This window comes from Parus major, chromosome 3, assembly GCF_001522545.3.
Source record: "Parus major isolate Abel chromosome 3, Parus_major1.1, whole genome shotgun sequence".
Classification (NCBI taxonomy): Eukaryota; Metazoa; Chordata; class Aves; order Passeriformes; family Paridae; genus Parus; species Parus major.
In genome coordinates this window covers 28,092,876-28,111,972 of record NC_031770.1, presented here as the reverse complement: position 1 = coordinate 28,111,972, position 19,097 = coordinate 28,092,876, and the positions used below count along the sequence as shown (strand labels likewise).

Sequence of the window (19,097 nt, the reverse complement as noted above, 5' to 3'; positions counted from 1 at the left end):
CTTCTTTTTTTCTATTCTCTTTTTTCTCTTTTTTCTTTTTTTTTTTCTTTTTCAGTTCTTTTGTTTTTCCCTCATCTTCCCTTTCATTTTAAAGCAAAGAGAAGTTACTACTGGGCAAATATCTTATTTATCAGTGGAGTTTATTCAGACACACCAACACAGAGTAATTATGCCCAGAGCTCCCATTAACATCCCACAAAATTACAGCGTAATAGCTTCCTTTCTTTAACATGCAACCCAAATAGTTAATAAATAAGTTCAGTTCCATAGCCCATTTTCTGACTTAGCCTTCTCCATTCCCTCTTTTACAAATACGGAATCCATTGAATTTTGGAACAGAAAAACCATGAGGAATAAGTTAATCTCCCAGGCACTCCAATCAGTGATCAGCACTGTAAGTCTAAATAAAGCTTCATCTATTATGTTCTGAAGTTCAGCTGAACTGTGAAAGGGCACATGACTGAAATCACTGCATGTGAGTTGACTCACAATTAAGTCTAGATGGGACTTGCTTAGTTCCTCATGAGTTTCTGCTTCTGATTCTGCCTTCTAAAGACACTTCAGTTTGTTGAGGCTTGGTCAGTGACCTAAGGCTATACAGGTATCCAGTGACAAGAGGGACTGCAAGAGTGGCATCCCTCTGCATTGGCAGTCAACTGAGAAAATGTGGAGCAAGCTGGATGCACCCTCTTTCCTCTTTCCCTTTGGAAAGCAGAAAGCTGTATTATCTCCCTTGTACAAACTGGAAAAATGGAACCAAAATGTTAGCAACTGGGTGCACTGAAGCACAGGCTAAAAATGTTTGCTCCAAGTTGTATAGGAAGTCAGAGTGATGCAGTCAAAAATGAAGCACCGGCACATATTGTCCCATGCTGCTTCTTAACTTCTAGACAACATTGTCATGGAAGGAAACACTGTTTATCTGCTTAGTGACTGTCTATTTTAATCTGTAAGAACAAACAATGTAAACAAAATGAGCAAACAGAAGCAGGCTTGTACAGAACAATTTGCATTTTTTTTCCAGTGGAAGATTCCATGGACCACCCAGGCTTTGCTCTAGTCCTTTTCTCAACCACAGAGCATCTAATTAAATCCCTTTCCATTCCAGACTCTAAGTGAAAGAGAGCCTACAGTCTTCTACAGTTTCTTTCCAGATGGAAATGCATAATTTAACAGAGATACAGCTGACAGGGAAAAGTGGGCCCAAAGCAGTATTAGCATTTGCCACAAATTGCATTAAATTACAAGGGGTACTTAATGAAGACATATTATGAAAAGAAGATTAAAGCAAATATTTAGTTTTTAGGCCCCTTCTAAGATTGTAGTGTGCCAGGCAGCAAAAAACTCATAGCAAAACTACTACATAAAAACTACTTTAGTGATACCAAGAGTTGTTTGGTTTTGCTACACACGATCAGTAACAAGTCATGGCATTGTGTCCCATTGTGTCCTACAGCTTTATTCCATATACATGTATACATATACAAAAAGTTGCTAAGCACCTTACATTATTTACAGCATGGGGAAAGCACTATTCAGACTACTGTTTTGTAGATAGGGAACAAAACATGCAGACACTGGCTTGTCAGTGGCAAGTGAACCTGTTTCCTTTGGTTAACCATTACTTGTTCTCTATGCTTACCTTAAAAAAAAAATAGGACTTGAGGAAAATTTTCGTCAGGATATCAGCTGTCTCATTTTTAGAACTGGACATCATTGTAAATATCCACATAAAGGAGAAAGTACATAGCAATACAGAGCTGCTTTGCATTAGATGCTCCTTGAAGAAGCTGTATGGAGTTTATGGAAATATGCTATGAGAATAAGTACTTTGGCTCCACTACTGGCATACTGAGAGATATTACAGTTTGGAAATTAACTAAGTTGATTGTTATTCTGGACATAGAAAAGTAGGGATGCTAGCAGTATATGTGTATCAATTTGAGTGTTTTGTCTGTGAGCCAGAACACGGGAATGATACCACATCTAACATCTGCACCTGAGAATACATTCTCATGAGGTCTAGAGAGGCTGAGTTCAGAAATATCTTTGTGCCATCCCACTTCTGGGATGCTATAGTAAATGAAACAATGGTATGATTTATGCAGGTTGAGAGCAGAGCAGGAAATTACTTTTATTGCTTCTCTTGGGCTAACCATGGAATGCAACACAAGTCAGAATCATTACATCAAAACATGCTGCATCCCTTTTCTGATTTGCTCTCCTATTGACTTTATGATGAGTCCAGATCAGGGTCTTCTCCAAGAGGATGCTCAGTCCTGGTATGTAGCTCACCCTGCATTGGAGCAAATTCTGGGCTGTTAGTGCATGCACATGAGGAATGCCAGTTGTAATGGTAGAGAGCATCTGGGATATCTGAGTTGCAGAAAGGATGAAGAGGAAGGAAGACCAACTGTGTGCAGCCATCCTTTCTAATAAAATTCCTGTAGTTAAAAATAGCTAGTGGAAGCTGGCACTTCTGGCACATACAGAGCATCACCTTCCTAAGTATCTTTTTCTGTCCTGAGCTGTAGGAAGTTGCAAATGCAATCTGCTGTGTAATAGTGCAGCATATTCTTGGCCAAATTCCACATCATTTTTTTCCTCTTCATGGTTAGCTAACAAATGTTATATGCCTCCCTTTCTCCTTTAAAACTATTCTCTGCAGAACCAAGTATCATCCTGGCTGTTGTGGAATATAACTTACTCTTCTCAGTTTCTTCGCATCAGTTCTGGCTGTGGTGGGAGGGAAGGTAGACCTGGCTCTGGAGCCCCTTGCCTGCCTAGTTGCCCAGAAATGTCAATTGCAGTAATGATAATATTGAACAATATCATATTTCATTATTTCCCCCAACAGAGTTTTCAATGCCAAGTAATTTTGGTCACTACAGAACCCAGAAAGGTTTGGGTTGGACTGGTGATACTGCATAATTAGCTTTTCAAAAGAACAAGAACTGAGAAATGAGAATAATGGGGAAATCAGGCTTCTTGCTTTTGCAAATTATAACCACAGAAAATGCCAAAAGTTGTATTTCTTATCAAGAATAAAGGAGTTAATCTTTAGTAGCCTGTCCCACAGAAAGAAAATATTTTACAACTTTCATTAGGGAAATGGAAGGAAACTAAAACTGTAAGTTTTGGTGATTTATAGCGAACCTATAGGAATGTCTTTAATAGCAAGTTTACATTTAAGTGCACTGATTTTGCCAGTTCTCTCAGGGTTTTCTTTTGTGTCTGTGTGTTTAAAGGTAGACGTACAGACATAAACCCAGCAATTGTAGAGAAAGTCAACTGTAGAAAAGCAGATTCCCACATTCTGGTCACAGTGTTTGTCAGCTGCCCAGAGGAGTCTGTCTCCTGTCTATAAGGAGTATTTGTTTTATTCGTTTCAAAGCACAAAGACATACAGAAATACAGGGAAAAGGTGAGGAAATTCTCTAGAAGCTTGGACCTTATTGTTGGTGTCTGTGATTTTGTTACTGAAATCATTAAGCAGGCAGTGTGTTGCTTGGAAAGATGTATTTTACAGGGAATCTCACAGAGAATGCCTTTCTGTCAGAAACAGTGCCTTGGTGGTCACCTATTGCTGAAGACCATGAGTGAGGTGTGGGAACCCTGTTTTCTGCATTCCTCCCCCACAGGTTAAGGAGTAGAGAATGAGTGGGTAGCAGAGAACAATACTGTTAAGCACAACCGCAGTTCTGGCTTGTAAGTCACATCTAACTGAAATTCAAGAGAGGAGATACAGCTTGAGTAGTCATCAAAACGATTACACAAACTCAGTTGGAAAAAGAATGCAGGGAGCTGGCAAGGGGACAAAGCTGGGGAGAGCTCAGACAAAAAAAAACTCCTGAAGTTTTATGGTTTTTTTTCCCTTCCAGGATGTGTAGCTCAGAGGTAGGCAGAAGCAGTGGCCAGCCAACAAAGGCTGGATGCTGTGGTTTTGAAAGAGGCACTCGAGCATATGGAGCTTTCGTGCAAAAAAAAATGGTTTTTTGATCAATTCCAGGCGAGATGGCAGTTGTGTCATTCCAAGTGCTTCTCATCAGATTAGATGGGATCAGTAAGAGTGCTCTGGCATTTTCAGTCTGAGAGAAAAAAAACACATGTGGCTAGTAAAATTGTCCAGTACAGATATTCCCTTCTTCTTACTTAACTGTTAGATTATGGGGTCCTGAAGCCTTGTCAGCCTCATATGTGATACTGGGTGACACAGTTAGTGACAATTCGGCCAGTTGTCTCCCAGCTGGAAGGGAAACCCACTGCCAGAATTTCCAGTGTGCTATTAAAATACCATGATGTATTTTGGGCAGAGCTTTGGCTATAGTTTCATTTTATTGTTAAATTATATTTGTGAATTAACACATAAGCATGAGCTTTGTTGGGACGTGACATGAATAGTGAAAGGAGTGAAGTACTGCTCAAGGAAATTAGATAAGTGAAGGTTTTGATTAGAGTAGGAGAGTAGCTGCATGTTGTTGAGGCTTGAAAAACCTGTTTGAGAAGTTCAAATCAGCCTTCTGAGGAGCTTCTATATTTAGCAGTAGGCTTCCACTACAGCTCTTGATTCTGTGCAAGTTCAAATTTTGGGGAAGGAGGGTACAGTGCTTTCAACTGAAAGGAGGATACAGCACATTCAACTGAAAGTCCATCTTCTGTGTATTAATGGTGACATCTGCGTGCTTCCCTGTTATTGATACATTGTGGTTTGTAACTTTGCAAGAGTGCCACTGAAGAGTTTTGTGTTCAGATGAAGTGTAATGAGAATTTTCCAGTACTGCATTTTGTATATCATACGTTTTTTATGTGCACTGCAGAGGAAAAAAAAAATGTGTGGAGGGTTTCTTCTGCTGTTTCTGAGTTTCTATGTGAGGTATGAACTTCCAGATCAAATGAAAGGAGGTCACAGATCTAAGCTCAAGTGTGGAACCAGGGAAGAAGCAGGCAATGAAGGCAAAAGTGAACTCAGTCTTATCGAGAAAATTTACACAGAAGTATATCCCAAATTGAAAAATTTGCCATGCCAAAATATCTATTGCTCTGGTAGCATAGGAGTCAGAGTAGTGGTGCATTGTTTGGTTGACAGGATTCTCACAGGTTCAGCAACATGGATCCATTATTTTCATAATGGTATATGGAGCTCCTAGTTCAGTACTCGTACTCCATTGTGTAAGAAAGAAATAAATTTGTTACTTCTCATTAATGCTATCTGGAATTGAAAGGAGTTTATATGAGCATCATCACATTGAATTGTTTCAATGATTCAGAAAATGGAGTGCTCCCTGTGGGTGAATACTTTGTTTGCTTTCTGGGGTTAGACTAATAGTCTACCACACAGAATAACTTTGTTCCCCAGTGCCGAGCAGCATACTGGAATATTATTATCCAGGAGAATGTAGCTCTTCTGTGATCTTTCCCAGACTTCAGTGTGCACTAAGAGAAAGCCATCACCTCACTGACACCATGCAGTATTTTTCTTGTAAACAGTGAGGTGGGAGATCCTCTGTTCTGATCCTGATTGAGAGTCGAGCAGAGCTGTGGCAGCCCGCTTTATTATTTTGCATATCTCAGTTTTAGGGTTCCCAAACTGTGCCTCATTTTGAAAGAGATGAATTCTTGAGAAAGAATGGGTAATTCATGTGACTCCTGTTAGCCCATGAAAGATCTGGAGCTTTGGATTCAGCCCACAGATGTCTTAAAGTGGGTGTTCTTAACATCCTTGATCTTAAGTTGGGTTAATTTCACATCATGTGAAATGAGAGCACTATTACCTGCCTTTAAAGTAGATGCTATATTGAAATGTAAAGCTGATACTTTCATCTGTGCCTTTCAGATGACACACAAATTCAAAATTGCAGAATTGTGAATGTTTTGTTTTATTTCCAACATTCACCACAAACCAAACATTTCAGGGGAATTCATGCATCTGTAATGCTTGTCACTGATCTTTTTAGAAACAGTGCACATCTTAACGTAGTAGAATGTTTCAGAAAGGAAAGAAATTGCTTGCAGGAGGCCTTGTATTGAGATTAATCTCTCAGGAATGCAGGGGGTTAACGGTCAGGCTGATTAATCACTGCTAATGACCCATCAGGAAATCTGTCAGGAAGTGGGTAAAAATTCCTGATGGCTGATGTGAAGCATTGTGTGGTATGCTTTGGTTTTGTTTTCCCAACTGATAGTCTGCACTGGGTGTAGCTTAGTTACCTTTTAAGTTCTCAGGACATGTGAAAGATCAGATGATATAATGGCCTTGTTCAACTTGACTGTGAGCAAGAAACTCCCCGTTCATGGCTGTGCAAGTATATCGCAACATAAGTCAGGGATTGCTCCTTCCCACAGCTTCCCAGAACAGAGTTTGGTAAAGATACAGAAAGGAAGCATGACCATTCCCTCATTCCTCCAGTCCAAGCCCACAGGTATGGGGGGAAGAGTGGAACAGGCAGTTTTCCCTGTGTGAACAAGGAGCCAGAGTATTAAGACTTGGATACACAACTGAGTTAATGAATTGCCTGGTGTTGACTGAGGGTGAGGTTTCACAGTTGGCTCAAGCTGACCCAGGATCATGCTGAAAGGAGTGTTTCTCCTCTTTCTCCTAGTCCTGTGGACTAGCTATCATGTGGTAATATAGCAACTTGCTGATCTGGGCAGAAACTATTGTTTCTTGCTCAGTGTTGGCTGGCCCAGACATCAGAAGGATCAGATTACTGATCTGCCTCACTGCTTGGCCATGAAAGTGCTAAATCTCATGTAGGGGAGGGTGTGGGAACATGAGACAAGGATAAAAAACATGAGTGGGGACTGAGCCTTTCAGCAGTAGCATAACCAAGGATTGGCTTAAGCCTATTATGAAACTGCAGTCTGAATCACTGGAATTAAGAGTGCACTGTCAACCTACAGGCAATGCAAATTAAAATGTGTTAGCTTACACCTCCTGCCGTTGTTAAACACTGGCTGAGCTCAGCCATTCTGCACATGGCTGGGAGGAAGGTGCTACAGTGGGGCAGCATCTTAAGTTCCCCATGATTTTGCCTGGTATGTGCAAACCACATCAGACAGCACTGGGGGGGCGGGAGGAGGGGGAGGTTGTGGGGAAGGCAGAGGGGAAGAAGAGAGGAAGAGACAAGCACCACGACCATGATTCTCTCTATATATTTTCCTTTGGCTTAAGGTAACATCTACTCTTTCTTTGTGACAAGACTGCAGAAACACACAGTTACCAGAGGACAGATTAAGTACCGTAATAGAGTTGGGGGATCCAGACCCTAAAGCTCTGGGGTACAGTGTGCTTTTCCTAGTTCTTGTTTATTTTCAACCTAAGTAGCTTTGCAGTGCTATCTTGCTAGTACCAAAAGCCTAACAGACCCAGCAATGCAAGCCCTGCTATTCAAGTTAATTTGTTTTTTATTGCTAAATTTGGTAGTTTCCAGTAAAGGACTTCCTACCACTGTGTTGTGGCTCAAATTTTCATGCAAAGATACAGGAATAACTGTGTTAGTGGGAAATCTCTTTTGAATTTTCAAATATTAAATGTTTTAAGGGTTGATAATAATAGGTCTCCTCTTATAAGCATAGCTGTGCAGAGCCACACCAGTATCTTCAGGATGTCCTACAAGGACAGCAACGCTTCCACACAGGATTAGCAACCCCAGACACTGTGGGAGTAATCACCCTTGTTAAGCCTTGATTTTAGGAAACAGTTTGAAGATAGTCAAATTAGTTTAATTTCAGGAGAGTTTCAAGACAGTGGAATTAGTTTAATGTAAAGATTGTCTTGATTTAAACCACCAAAATATCTTTCCAGTGAAACATGAGGAAATATGTGGGGAGCAAAATATTAACATCCCAGAAAATAATTTTTTAAAGTGTTCCACAGACAAATAAATGCAGAAGAAAAAAAAAAAAACAACAAAACAAAACAAAAAAGACCAAACAGCCAGGAACATTTCCAGAAATAAATCATTTTCCATCACATAGAGGATAAACATGGGTTCTTTTAGGAAGAAGAAAATCATAAAAAATCAAAAGCTGCCACTGTGAATGGGTTTTTCATGGCAAGGTTTTTGTAGTGGGGTACTACAAGAATGGCTTCTCTGAAAAGCTGCTGGAAGTTTTCCCCATGTCCAATAGAGCCATGCTTCAAGAGGGTCCCACCACTGGCCAAGGCTGAGCCCTTCAATAAATCCATGTTAATACCCAGACTGCACAAGGACTGTAACTTCTTAAAAATCACTGAGAAAAGTTTTCTGAGGTTCACTGAGAACGTCAGGTTTCAGGAGCCAGAGCCATCTCATGTTCTTCTATGGTTGCTGTTGCTCTTGCTTGGGAGGACAGTCTAGGAGGGAAAAGGCTGAGCAGAAGATTGCCCGGTAACAAGGCGGTGCAACTGCTGCCACTTTGTGAACTGTAGCTTTTGGCCTCTTGGCCTCCAAATTGTTTTGGTGAGCAAATTATCTTATTGTATAAATGAAATATCCTAATAGTCTGTGCATGATGGATTGAAAAAGGCTTTACATGCTGGAAAGGCTGTTGAACAATATCGTTTCCACTTACAAAGCACTTTCCTTAAAAAGCTTCTCAGGGCAGCATCATATAAAAATAGTTATACTAAAGTTGTGAACCAGCTTCTGACAAATCAGGACTAACAAAAACTAAGGTATAAATAGAAGTGTTTTCATGGGTTTTCTCTTCTCTAGGGCACAGAATCTCAATCAGTGCTGGATTGTAAGAAACAAAATTGCCCTTTTCCAGACACACAGGAAAACAAGGACCTTATAGACTAGTGGCACAGAATATAAATAGGTCTTCAAAACCATAAAAGTTAGTCAAAACCATGACATTTGTATTTAAGAATGAGCCACACCATATCAGACAATTTTTAAACCAAATTCTTTATTTTATTTCAAACAAACTAGCATCTCCTGCTTTACAGAAAGGTTAAATATGTTATACTTTCATAATTATGGAATGAATTGTCTCCAGGCACTCAAGGATATGAGGATTATCTCAAAGTCTGCAGTGTATTAGAATTCCCAGAAAACAAATGTTGAGGAAAGAAAAATATTACATACTCTGTCATTCATATTTCGTCAGCAGACAGTCTCAATGCAACTTACCGGTCATTTTCAAATTAATTTCTTTTGTGAAGTAGATTAGAATTATTTTTCTTAGAGCAGGTTTTGAAGCAGCTAAATGTAAATCTACTATTTGCTATTCCAGTGTTTGTGTAATCTTGATTTTACTCTGAGCCTGTTCTTTCTAGTGTTCTGTGCCAACCTTTTCTGAATGTACCAAATCCAATGTAGTTTAATCCACAATACCGAAGAAGGAAGGTCTGTTTCTGTAAGCCAAAAATAGTTCTTACTGCAGTTAACCTTGCAGATGAACCAGTTCTACTATTGCTCTTTTAGTCACATTTGACCAGTCATGTCTGCACAAGACAAGAAGTAAGGCTTACTCCTGCAAGTAAGAGCAGGGTATCTGCATAATCAGTGATGCATGACGCTGTTCTCAATGTAGGAGCTCCTCTGTTGAAAACATCCCCCTCACTAAACATTCACTTACCAACAACTGAATTTATGATACCCTTTGGGTCTGTAATAGCTGGGCTTTGCAGATACTAACTGCTTCGGTCTATGCATGGGAAGTGAGGATTTCAGCAAAAGTTGACTGTCATCAAATCCTTCTGTATATTCTCCAATCACCCTGTAATCTTTTCTCTTGCAAAAAAATGCTAGGTGGCCTTTTCCATTCTGGATGGGAGTCTGCTGTTCTCTCCCTTTTCTGCTTTCACAGCCATTTGTCATTGTTCAGCCATGCTAAAAGGGAGATCCCCAGCCATCTCACAACCTCAGAGCATCATCCATGAGCAGAGAGCCACAATAACATTGCAGGGAGAACTTAGACTCCATCTCACTGGCACACAGACTAAGACCTGGGTGACAGGTGGTTAGTCTTTTTTTTTTTCCTATAACCAACAGAGCAGCAATTATCAAATAGAAAAACAGAAAGACAGTATACTGCTCCATGCTGCTGCCAGGTAACAGTTTATGTCATTTTACACCAGATATTATGAGTACTACTCATTAAAATATTTGGCTACTTCCATTTCCCAGTTATCACTGTAAAAGATGTTCTTCCTGCTAAAGCTACAGCAGAACAGATCTGCATGCTGAAATCCTACTCCTGTCTGTAACAACAGCACCAAAATAGCTTTAATAATCATACAGTGATTAGATTACAAACTCTGAGATGGGATGGAGACTTTGGCATCAGACAAAAGACACTGGCAATGCTTAACTAGCAGTCACCTGCTCCTGCTTCTCCTGCCATTGTGGGAGCACTCTGGAAACCAGAAGGGAGACAAAGGCACAACAGAAATTGATAAAAACCTTCACCTGCCCCTGGTATGTTCAGGAATACAGAAGTGTTGAAACAGGTTCTGCTACAGCTGCATGCCGACATAACACTTTGCTTATTAACTTGTCATTTGCCAGGCCATGCTCTCCATTGTATCCTGATGGAAGACAGCATTCAAACTCCAGGCCAAACAAGAGTTAAGCAGGGAGTTTTCTGACTGGAAACACCAATACAAACAGCCACTGTGGCAGGGCTGGGCAAGGAGAGGCCAGGCCTGGGGTACGACCCTTATCCTGTACTCACCCCTGTTACTGTCCCTTGCAGTGCCCATGCTGCTCTTCCTTCTCAGCTGCTTTCAACATTAGAAACAAATTTCTGTGGAAGTGGCATTGTTTTGCCAGAATGATATTACATGCAGCTGATTTCAGGGCAAGTAAGAGTTTAAGACTGAGAAACACTAGTATTCAAAATTGGAATATTACTTCCTAGTCTTAACTTCCGTTAGAAATTTTGCTGAGCTGTTTTGACAAAGTTTTTCCAGGCCCTTTGCTCTTGTCACATAACTCTCGGGGCCAATTCATTACAACAACAGAGGCAAAATCCCTCAGGGGAGATAGTCCATATGCCGGGTCTGGAATCAAATAAGAAAATATATGAGTGTGTCTAGTTTAATGCCTTCACTGGTATAAATTATGATTAAAAAAGGGACCTTAGGACCAGTTTTATGGTACCAACAAGAACTGGTATCAGTCTGGCCTTAGAAATCAAGCCACTTTTAGGGGAGGAGGGGGAAAGAACATCATGGACTGAAACAAACAAATCAAGTTAAACACAACCATCAATCAAGTTAAATTTTGCCAGTTGCTGGCGATACTTCATACATTGAACATTGCTAAACACCAGTTATTGTTAAAAAGCACCTGGGAGGCAAACAGCTGTTACTCCCTGCTGACCAGAGCACAACCAGCAGTATCTGGGCAAAGGGGTCAGAGCAAGCTGGGTTATTGCTGATGCCCCTGTGGGACAGATGTATCCATGCCTCCCATAGGGCAGGTAGGGTATGGCTTGGGAGCAATGTCACTGTCCTCATCCTCCATGGTCAAACTTAGCACAGGTGGCAAAGCTTGCCCCAGGAATAAGAGTGATTTATGTGTAGCCATGATAGGTTTTAATGACAATTGGACCTTTTTAATAAACTACAGCTAAGTTCTGGAAGTGTCAAAACATATCCCTCTGCAACTAGGAATTTACAGACACCACAAGCCACATGGCTTATTTTTTCCCCTTTTATCTGCTCCTTCTACCAGTGACCTTTATAAAAAACAGAAGTTAAATAAGAGAAAAATAGCTTTAATGAAACATCCAGGTTGAGAAATCAAAATCAGGCACTCCAACAACAGGAAGTTTCAAAAGCACTGTTTGTAACAGCATCTTGCTGAACTGTGGCATGCTTGCTTTGCTTTTTCTTTAAGCCATATTATAGTGTGCACCTTGACTCAGCAGCTGGACACAAAAAATTTCCTAGGCATAGAAAAGTGTATTGAACTCAACCCTGAACGATTTCCTGACCACTGCAATTAGTGCTACAACTTGTGTCATTCTGGTAAAGGCATCTGAATGGTTTCCCCATGCAAATACACTTAAGCTTGTTTGTTATTTTATTCCAGGGCGCTGGAGACAGTTTTGTTGGAGCACTGGCCTTCTACCTGGCCTGCTATCCCAAGTTATCCATGGAGGAAATGATCAGGAAGTCTAACTGTGTTGCATCAGTGAGCATCCAGGCACTGGGGACACAATCTTCATATCCTTACAGGAAGGACTTGCCTCAGGACCTTTTCTAATTGATTATCTAGCTTGCTGTACTGATTTTATCTCATATGAGACAGTATTATTCTCCTGACTGCCACTGAGGTTCTCCTCTGTTGACTAGAAAGGCCAGGAGTCTCTTTGCTTCTTATTTCAGGAATCCTGCGTGTTCCTGTTCTACAGCAGATGGGATGGAGGTGGTGGGTCTTTCAAACACAGCACAGCAGGTCTCTCTGGCCCCACACAATCCTGTGCCTGTCCCACAGTGTGCTCTACTGAATTACATTAAGTTTACAGCAAAACACCTGGAGGGTATTGGGCTCCAGACAGTATTTTTACTTGGTATTATCAGAACTTCTGATGTGAAGTGGCAGCACATGAAGCACAGCATTAGCTTTGAGACTGCAACTTCAGTGCTCAAACACCAGGGCTAGTGTTTGGCTCACAACAAAGTCCCCTGTATTGAGCCTGGGCCTGCCTGTGCCCATGTGCCACAGGTGTGCTCTGCACTTAGTGCTTCCCTACACTCAGGAAGGTCCCTCCAACTCCAAATAGGACAGGACTGCTACTGAGGTAGACTTTGAAAAAATGCTTCTAGCCACATTGCTATAAACACAGGCAGGCTAATTAAGGGAAAAAAATCTTACAAGAACATGAGAGAACTACCTTGTCTCTTTTCATGTTTGACAAAAACCCAGGAATGAAAAAACCATCCTACTAACCTGGCTGAAAATAATACAGGCCTTTAACCATACTAATAGCTTATCCAAAAACTCATCTAGGTTCCCCATTCCTTCTTTCCTCAGCTGGTGCAACATTACCCCCCCCAAGTAATGACACCAACTGGTGGTCACTACTGTCGCATCTGTGGCTGGTAGGTTAGAAAAACTTGCAATCCTGCCATTGAATTCCTGCTGTGGAAAATGTTAATTTTTATTGCTTTATAAAACAATAGTTCCTTTGAAGATTACAGCCTCTTTCACAATAGAAAACACAGACAATGGGATTTGCTATTTAATTTTTTTTTAATTGAGCACTGTAAAAATAACTCAAAAGATAAATAAATGTTACTGTGATGATCTATGTCCAGACATTAAGAATTTTTTCTCTCTACATTGTTTTATTCACAATGGCCTTCAAATCACAGGAGACGGTGATCCCAGTTCATTTCCTCTCTTTTCAGCCTGTGTTCTGGATTTCTGAATCAGTGTTCACCCCATCATCCCCCCAGACCATCCTCTTCTCATGTATAAATCAAGTCCAGACATTGTTCACACAGAACGGATTTTTCTCTTCTCTGTGAAGAGGACACGCTGTTTTGCTACAGGGAAAAAGAAAGAGAAAAAAGAATCCGTTAAGAAGACTGAAGTGTTAAAATTCAATTCAACCAGCCCACGTTCCTTTTCTCCCGGCTGCCTTCACTGCTTAAATGAGTGTGGAGCAACTGAGTGGCAGAGCACTGTTGTTAACCAACTCTTGAAGGAGTGGTGCTTTCACTTTACCACATGTAATTTTTAGTTCCTAAGATGTCCACTTTACCTCTGTGAGAATAAGTATCAGGATGCAAGTGACTGAAAACACTTAACAGCTGCTCTGTGTGACTTTTCTGAGTCACAGCTGTTCAATGTAGGGACAAAAATAGGTTCTTTCAGCTTTCTGCTACTCTTCAACTCCAGAGCCCAAGCAACTATGGATGATGCATTGGATCCAGTTGGCCTCACACACTGACTGAGAAGTTAACCAGTTGTCCTGTGGAACTCTCAATGAGGCACAAACTGGTAGTGACCACAATGCCTGATGCAGGTGGTTCCAAAAAAAACCCTGCAGGGGCAGGTTAAGCATAGTCAATACATTAATAAAAACAAGAAATTACAAAATAAATCTAAGCAAAGCTTTACAATGTCATCTGAAAATCAACACTGTTTGGTTAGTCTCATTATATGAATTCCTTTGAAAGCTAGGCAAGAGCAATCCACACAACAAAATCTCTTCCTCCACAAAAAAGTTTTGTTTTAAAAAATACTTCAGATAGTACAGATTCTGTTGCTGCAGCTGGGAGGTAGTGAAACTTGGGCAATCCTGCCACTACTTCATTAAAAAGCTTCATTCTGTGGACATCCTAGCTTTCTGAGAAGTACAAAACAAGGTGAAAACACATGCCAAGTGAAAATGCTTCCTAACATATTCCTGATGTGATTTATCTAGACTCATATTTACTTCCCTTCACACATGCAACACTTTCTCACATCAATTTCTCACTTGTGTTCTACTACAGGCTACAAAGATCAAAGCTTTCTTCAGCAACCTACTACATGTTCTATCTGAGTTCTCTTTCTTCACTTCCCCTAAAAGTTGCAAAGCTTCTGGAGGATCACTCTGCACAATGTTTCAATGCAATAATTTATTTTTCTTATTCAAGAATATAATCCCAGAGATCTACGATTCCCCTTCTGTGTGGAATTCTAAAGAAAAGCCACAACCTCTGTCACCTTTGATAATAGCATATTGCTTCTCTGGTGGTTTCTCTCACCTATCAAAGCTCCTGTACTGTTAGCTCTGAGAATGAAAAGGTAGTCCTCTAAAAAGAACATAATATTTTAAGAAAAATTAAGCTTAAATCATGTAACTACTGACCATGCATTACCTACTTAGAGCTGCTTTATAAATTTCTTGTATTTTATAAATTTAAATAAGCCTTTTTTGCATTAGCTACACCGTGTTATTTCTAATATGGTTTGGCTTAAATTCCAAGTTTACCCAGATTAAACTTTTTAACATTAAATTCAGCTTTTTAATGCTTAGAGAAAGTTGAACCTTTAATCACCTTTCAAAAAGCTTGGTGAGCAAAAGGCAGTTTGGCAGATGCTATAACCTGTCCAACAAATCAGATTCTTAAACTGAGCAAATCTGCAAGGACCAGGGGAAAAGAAAAGAATCCACTAATTGCCATCTGGAGAGTGATATCATTTGTGGAATAGGAAGAATTTGTGCCTATTTCTTTAGAAGAAAAAGTCCATTTTGTAAGAGGTGGTTAAAATTTCTGGTCTAGAGCTCCCATGGCAGCTTAACAGAACACTTATTTTGTGCCTGCCTGTTGGAGGTAGCACAGTCTGGCAAACCACACAAAGAAACAGAATGAAAGAACTCCTGTGTCACTTGACTTCGCCAGTGACATGTGGCATGGCTGTCATCAAAGTCTCTGATGTGTCAGGCAAGTCATTACTTTGTTTCACTGCCACAATCTGTAAAATGAGGGTAACATTTACTTCCCACTGGAATGTCATGAAGAACAGCAACTGTATAGTCATTTGAGTATGAATAATGTTATGACATATTCTACTTAGATGGTAAAAATCTTGTTGCGTTCAAATCTTTTCCCCCACAGAGGCAGAGAAGTTCACACAAAGCATGCTGACTTCTTCCCTGAGCTCTTACCAATGGGATCGTATCTCAGTAAGACCAGCTTTTCCTGCAGTCGGAGTCTCCTGATGTTGAAGCAGTAGCCTGTCTCTGCAGCACTCTTCATCCTCACCAGAATGTATCTAAAGTCACAAGGGATGTCTCTGTGTCAGTGCACAGGCACTCAGTGATGGCCCACCACATCTGCCAGGGTATGGGCCAATGGAAAAGCTTTCAGCACACTCAGTTTGGCACAATCACATAAGACACTTCATTCCAATGTCAGGGATGGGAGTATCAAAACTACGTATGCTTAACTTTTAACACAAATGCCAAACCATAAGCTTCAGCATTAAGTTTAAGTAAATAATTCCTCAACAGGGTACAAGCCTAGCGAGTAGTTCCTCCAAAAAACAGTGAGGCGGGAGGAATAAAACAGGAGAGAAAAAAAGAAATTAGGAAAATCAGCATGGCTTAAAAGCTAAGGGCAAGAGAGGAAGGATGATGGTCGTTAAAGATGTTCAGGCTGTAGATAACACTGTATCACAGACTATCACTTCCTCATGCAGAGAGGAAGCTAAACAGATAGGCTGGCACAAGAGGCATGCAAAAGGAGAAGCAAAACCCTTTGGCAGCATCCACCCTGCTAGAGATACAGAGCTTGATATTAATCCAGCCACGAGAACCCCCTTCCCTACTGGAGGGCTCTCAGTTTGCAGGGCAGGTTGGCAGCAAATTGCGATGTCCAGGGAGGAAGCTGCTCTACACCCCCAGTCTGGAAAATGCCAAAATCCAAGCAACTTCACAGAGGGCATCTTCTTTAGAATCAAAAGAAAAAAAAAGCCCTTTAACCAGCCTGTAAATTACATCTTTCTCTTCCATTTCAATGAAGACATGGATACATCTCTGCATTCAGTTCACTTTCCATTTTCCTGTATTTTCCTGTTTCTAACACAAAATGGTCTGTCAAAATTAACTTGTTCTTCCTCACTTGTACAGCTCTGACCAGTGTACTTCCTTAAGCTCTTCCTTTTCAGCTTTGCAATCTCATTTACTATTAAATTCAAAATAAAGAGAAAGACACTGGATTCCTGAAGACAGACAACTGACTGAGTATATTATTGGGATTAGCCCTGGTTGTTGTCCTCTCCTGTACACTACTGCAGGTGTCCTGTGGAACTTCAGTAACCACAAAGACCCCTTTCCCTATATCTCACTTCCTCAAAGCCTCTCTGCAGTTTCCCCTTTCTGGGGGAATCAGTGTCATCAGTGTAACCAGGCCTTGAAATTCTTGTGCACCACACATTTGAGGCCAAGCCCGTTCCAAATTTGCTCAAAAAATTAGTCCCCTGTGAAGAACTGTAACTGAAGGAGCAGAGCCAGAAAACAACACTATAAAGCTGTCAGGGCACAGGAAGAAATCCAAGGGGAGTGGAGAATGATAAATAATATAAGAACATATTCCTGGAGTGCATATGGGACTATAAAAAAACAGAAAGAAACATTGGGATAAAAAATAAAAGGGGATGTGTAACAGAAATCCCTACATTAATATTAGTAACACCATTTTAAAGCTACTTTTTCATCTTGCAGAAACCTCTTGGTTTGCTATGTTTGTTTTTATAAACAGATAACAGTAGAAAAATGAGATGTCAAACTGTCAGGCACATACTTGGGAAGTGGTTTCTCAATTTAAAAGCCTGACAATTGTGCAGAAATTCTGTAACAGAAGAATCTTCTCAAATGTGGCAAGTGGTTGGTACTGGCTCCTGCTGGGGGCAGATTCTTAAAAAAACAAAAATAAAGAAAATGTACCAAAGGCCATAAATCCCAGGCCTGTGTGGTACCAAGTATAATACACTTACACAGAATGCAACTTCTGGGAATGGGAAGACAGGAATGTGTTCACATAAATGTACCAGTTTAGCCTCTTGGATTTCTCTGGCTAATTTTCTTACAAACAGCGTTTTGGATCCAAGTCAGTTTCTCCACATGATCTTGTTTCCTTGTGCCCACATTGTAAGATTACTGGAGTGCTCAAAGTACATATTCCTTCCTTTCCAACCATTAAAACATTATCAGCTTTCTTTACAGGTCAAAGGACTGTGATTAATTTTCTTCCAGAGCCCACTAACATCTCTGCTGAGCTGGATTACACAGCAAACTAAGATGCCCAGAGCACTGACTGGACCTTGTCCATTCCTCACATATAAATTCAGGAATATGCTAAGTCTAGGAAGTGTTCTGCACTCTGGCTATGGGAAAGCTTCACGGCACCTGCCCAATGTCCACACCACAGAAAACAAAGACCCACGCTGTACCTTAATTTACTCTCCTCAGCTAAAAAAGTATGACAGGTGAACAACAGGAAAAACACCTGGGTAATTTACAGCCTCTCTTCAATGACAGAGCACAGAGGTGTGCTTCCCCCTGCACAGGGCACATTGGAGATTACTGCTAAACTCAATGAGACAGCCCATAGAACAAAACCTGCTTTTGCTGAAAGTTTAGAACCCATGGGAGAGTTTCACAACATTCTGTACTTACCTGTGAGAAGACACACATACAGAATGACTGAGAGGAAGCAGCTAGACTCAAGGACTGCAATTCTCTCAGGTATATTAAAAAATCTAGAGAAGCTTAACGTTTTGCAAAGATACAACATACCAGTAATCAAAAACTGGTGAGGAAAACCATCACTTACTTAGATTTGCTCTTGGCCACTGTTGTTTTTTTGCAGCATGAAGAAGAGAAAAACAGAAGAAAAAGTTACCATCTTGTTTCCTTTATATGCAACATATAAAGAATAAGTATTTTCCATGGCCTGACTTTGCTAAAGCCCCAGAGGGATAGTGCAAAGAGATTTACTGTCATGATAAAGCACCACTCACTCTTCCATGTGCTGTCAGTTCCCTGCTATTTCTGCCATCATGTCACCTTTATAAGTGTCTGTGCAAATGCAGTGCCCAGCATGACACGCTGCACTTGCTGCATCCTCCAGATGTTCTCAATAAGTTTTCAGCTTCAGCACCAAGTATGAATTCTCTGGTTAATGTGAAGTTAAGACAGATGTGAGGAACACTGGTGGTGGAAACTGCAGTCCCAGTCTCCCAGACTTGTTTCCACTCACTCCGGCTTCAGTTCCTGCTGTGGTGCCAACACAAGGGTTTGTACGGCCACAGGTGCAGAGCAGAGACCCCTTCTCAGCTGAGCCCGGCCTTCCCATGAGCCTGGTTTTGGGTTCGCTGATCTAACCCACAGCATAACGTGAAACAGGCTGAATTATTTTTTCTGTCACCTCACTGAATCTAAAGTAATCATAAATCCGGAACACAAATTCAAACCCCCATTAAAATGGAAAAAAAACCCCCAAAACAAGACAAAACAATTTCATCTATATTTTGTCTGTGTAAGTCTTGCTTAGGTCACCCTACGCTTCCTCCGGGACACGCCGGGAGGCCCCGCGGCCGAAGGCGGAAAATGGCCAGGAAGGTGGTGGCGGTGGCGGCGACACCGACGACACCGACGACGAC

General features: G+C 40.8%; 2 protein-coding genes across 3 annotated transcripts in view; one reads left to right on the top strand and one right to left on the bottom strand.

Annotated features, from left to right (window-relative positions):
* Positions 1-13,245, top strand: part of RBKS (ribokinase) — a 70,586-nt gene extending 57,341 nt beyond the window's left edge. The window contains exon 8 of the mRNA XM_015620720.2: positions 12,027-13,245. Within this exon, the coding sequence (XP_015476206.1) occupies positions 12,027-12,200 (174 nt within the window). The 3' untranslated portion in view covers positions 12,201-13,245. The remainder of the gene's footprint in view (positions 1-12,026) is intronic.
* On the bottom strand, positions 13,172-19,073 carry MRPL33 (mitochondrial ribosomal protein L33). 2 transcript variants are annotated; one of them, XM_015620722.2, is made up of 4 exons: positions 18,456-19,073; positions 18,269-18,287; positions 15,601-15,707; positions 13,172-13,486 (listed from the first exon to the last, which is right to left on the bottom strand). In XM_015620722.2, coding segments are annotated over exons 1-4 (177 nt in total). In that variant the 5' UTR covers positions 18,457-19,073; the 3' UTR covers positions 13,172-13,436. The 2 variants fall into 2 exon arrangements, with proteins under 2 accessions (XP_015476208.1, XP_015476209.1); XM_015620723.3 differs by having other exon boundaries at positions 18,695-19,073.
* Positions 19,074-19,097: the final 24 nt, after the last annotated feature.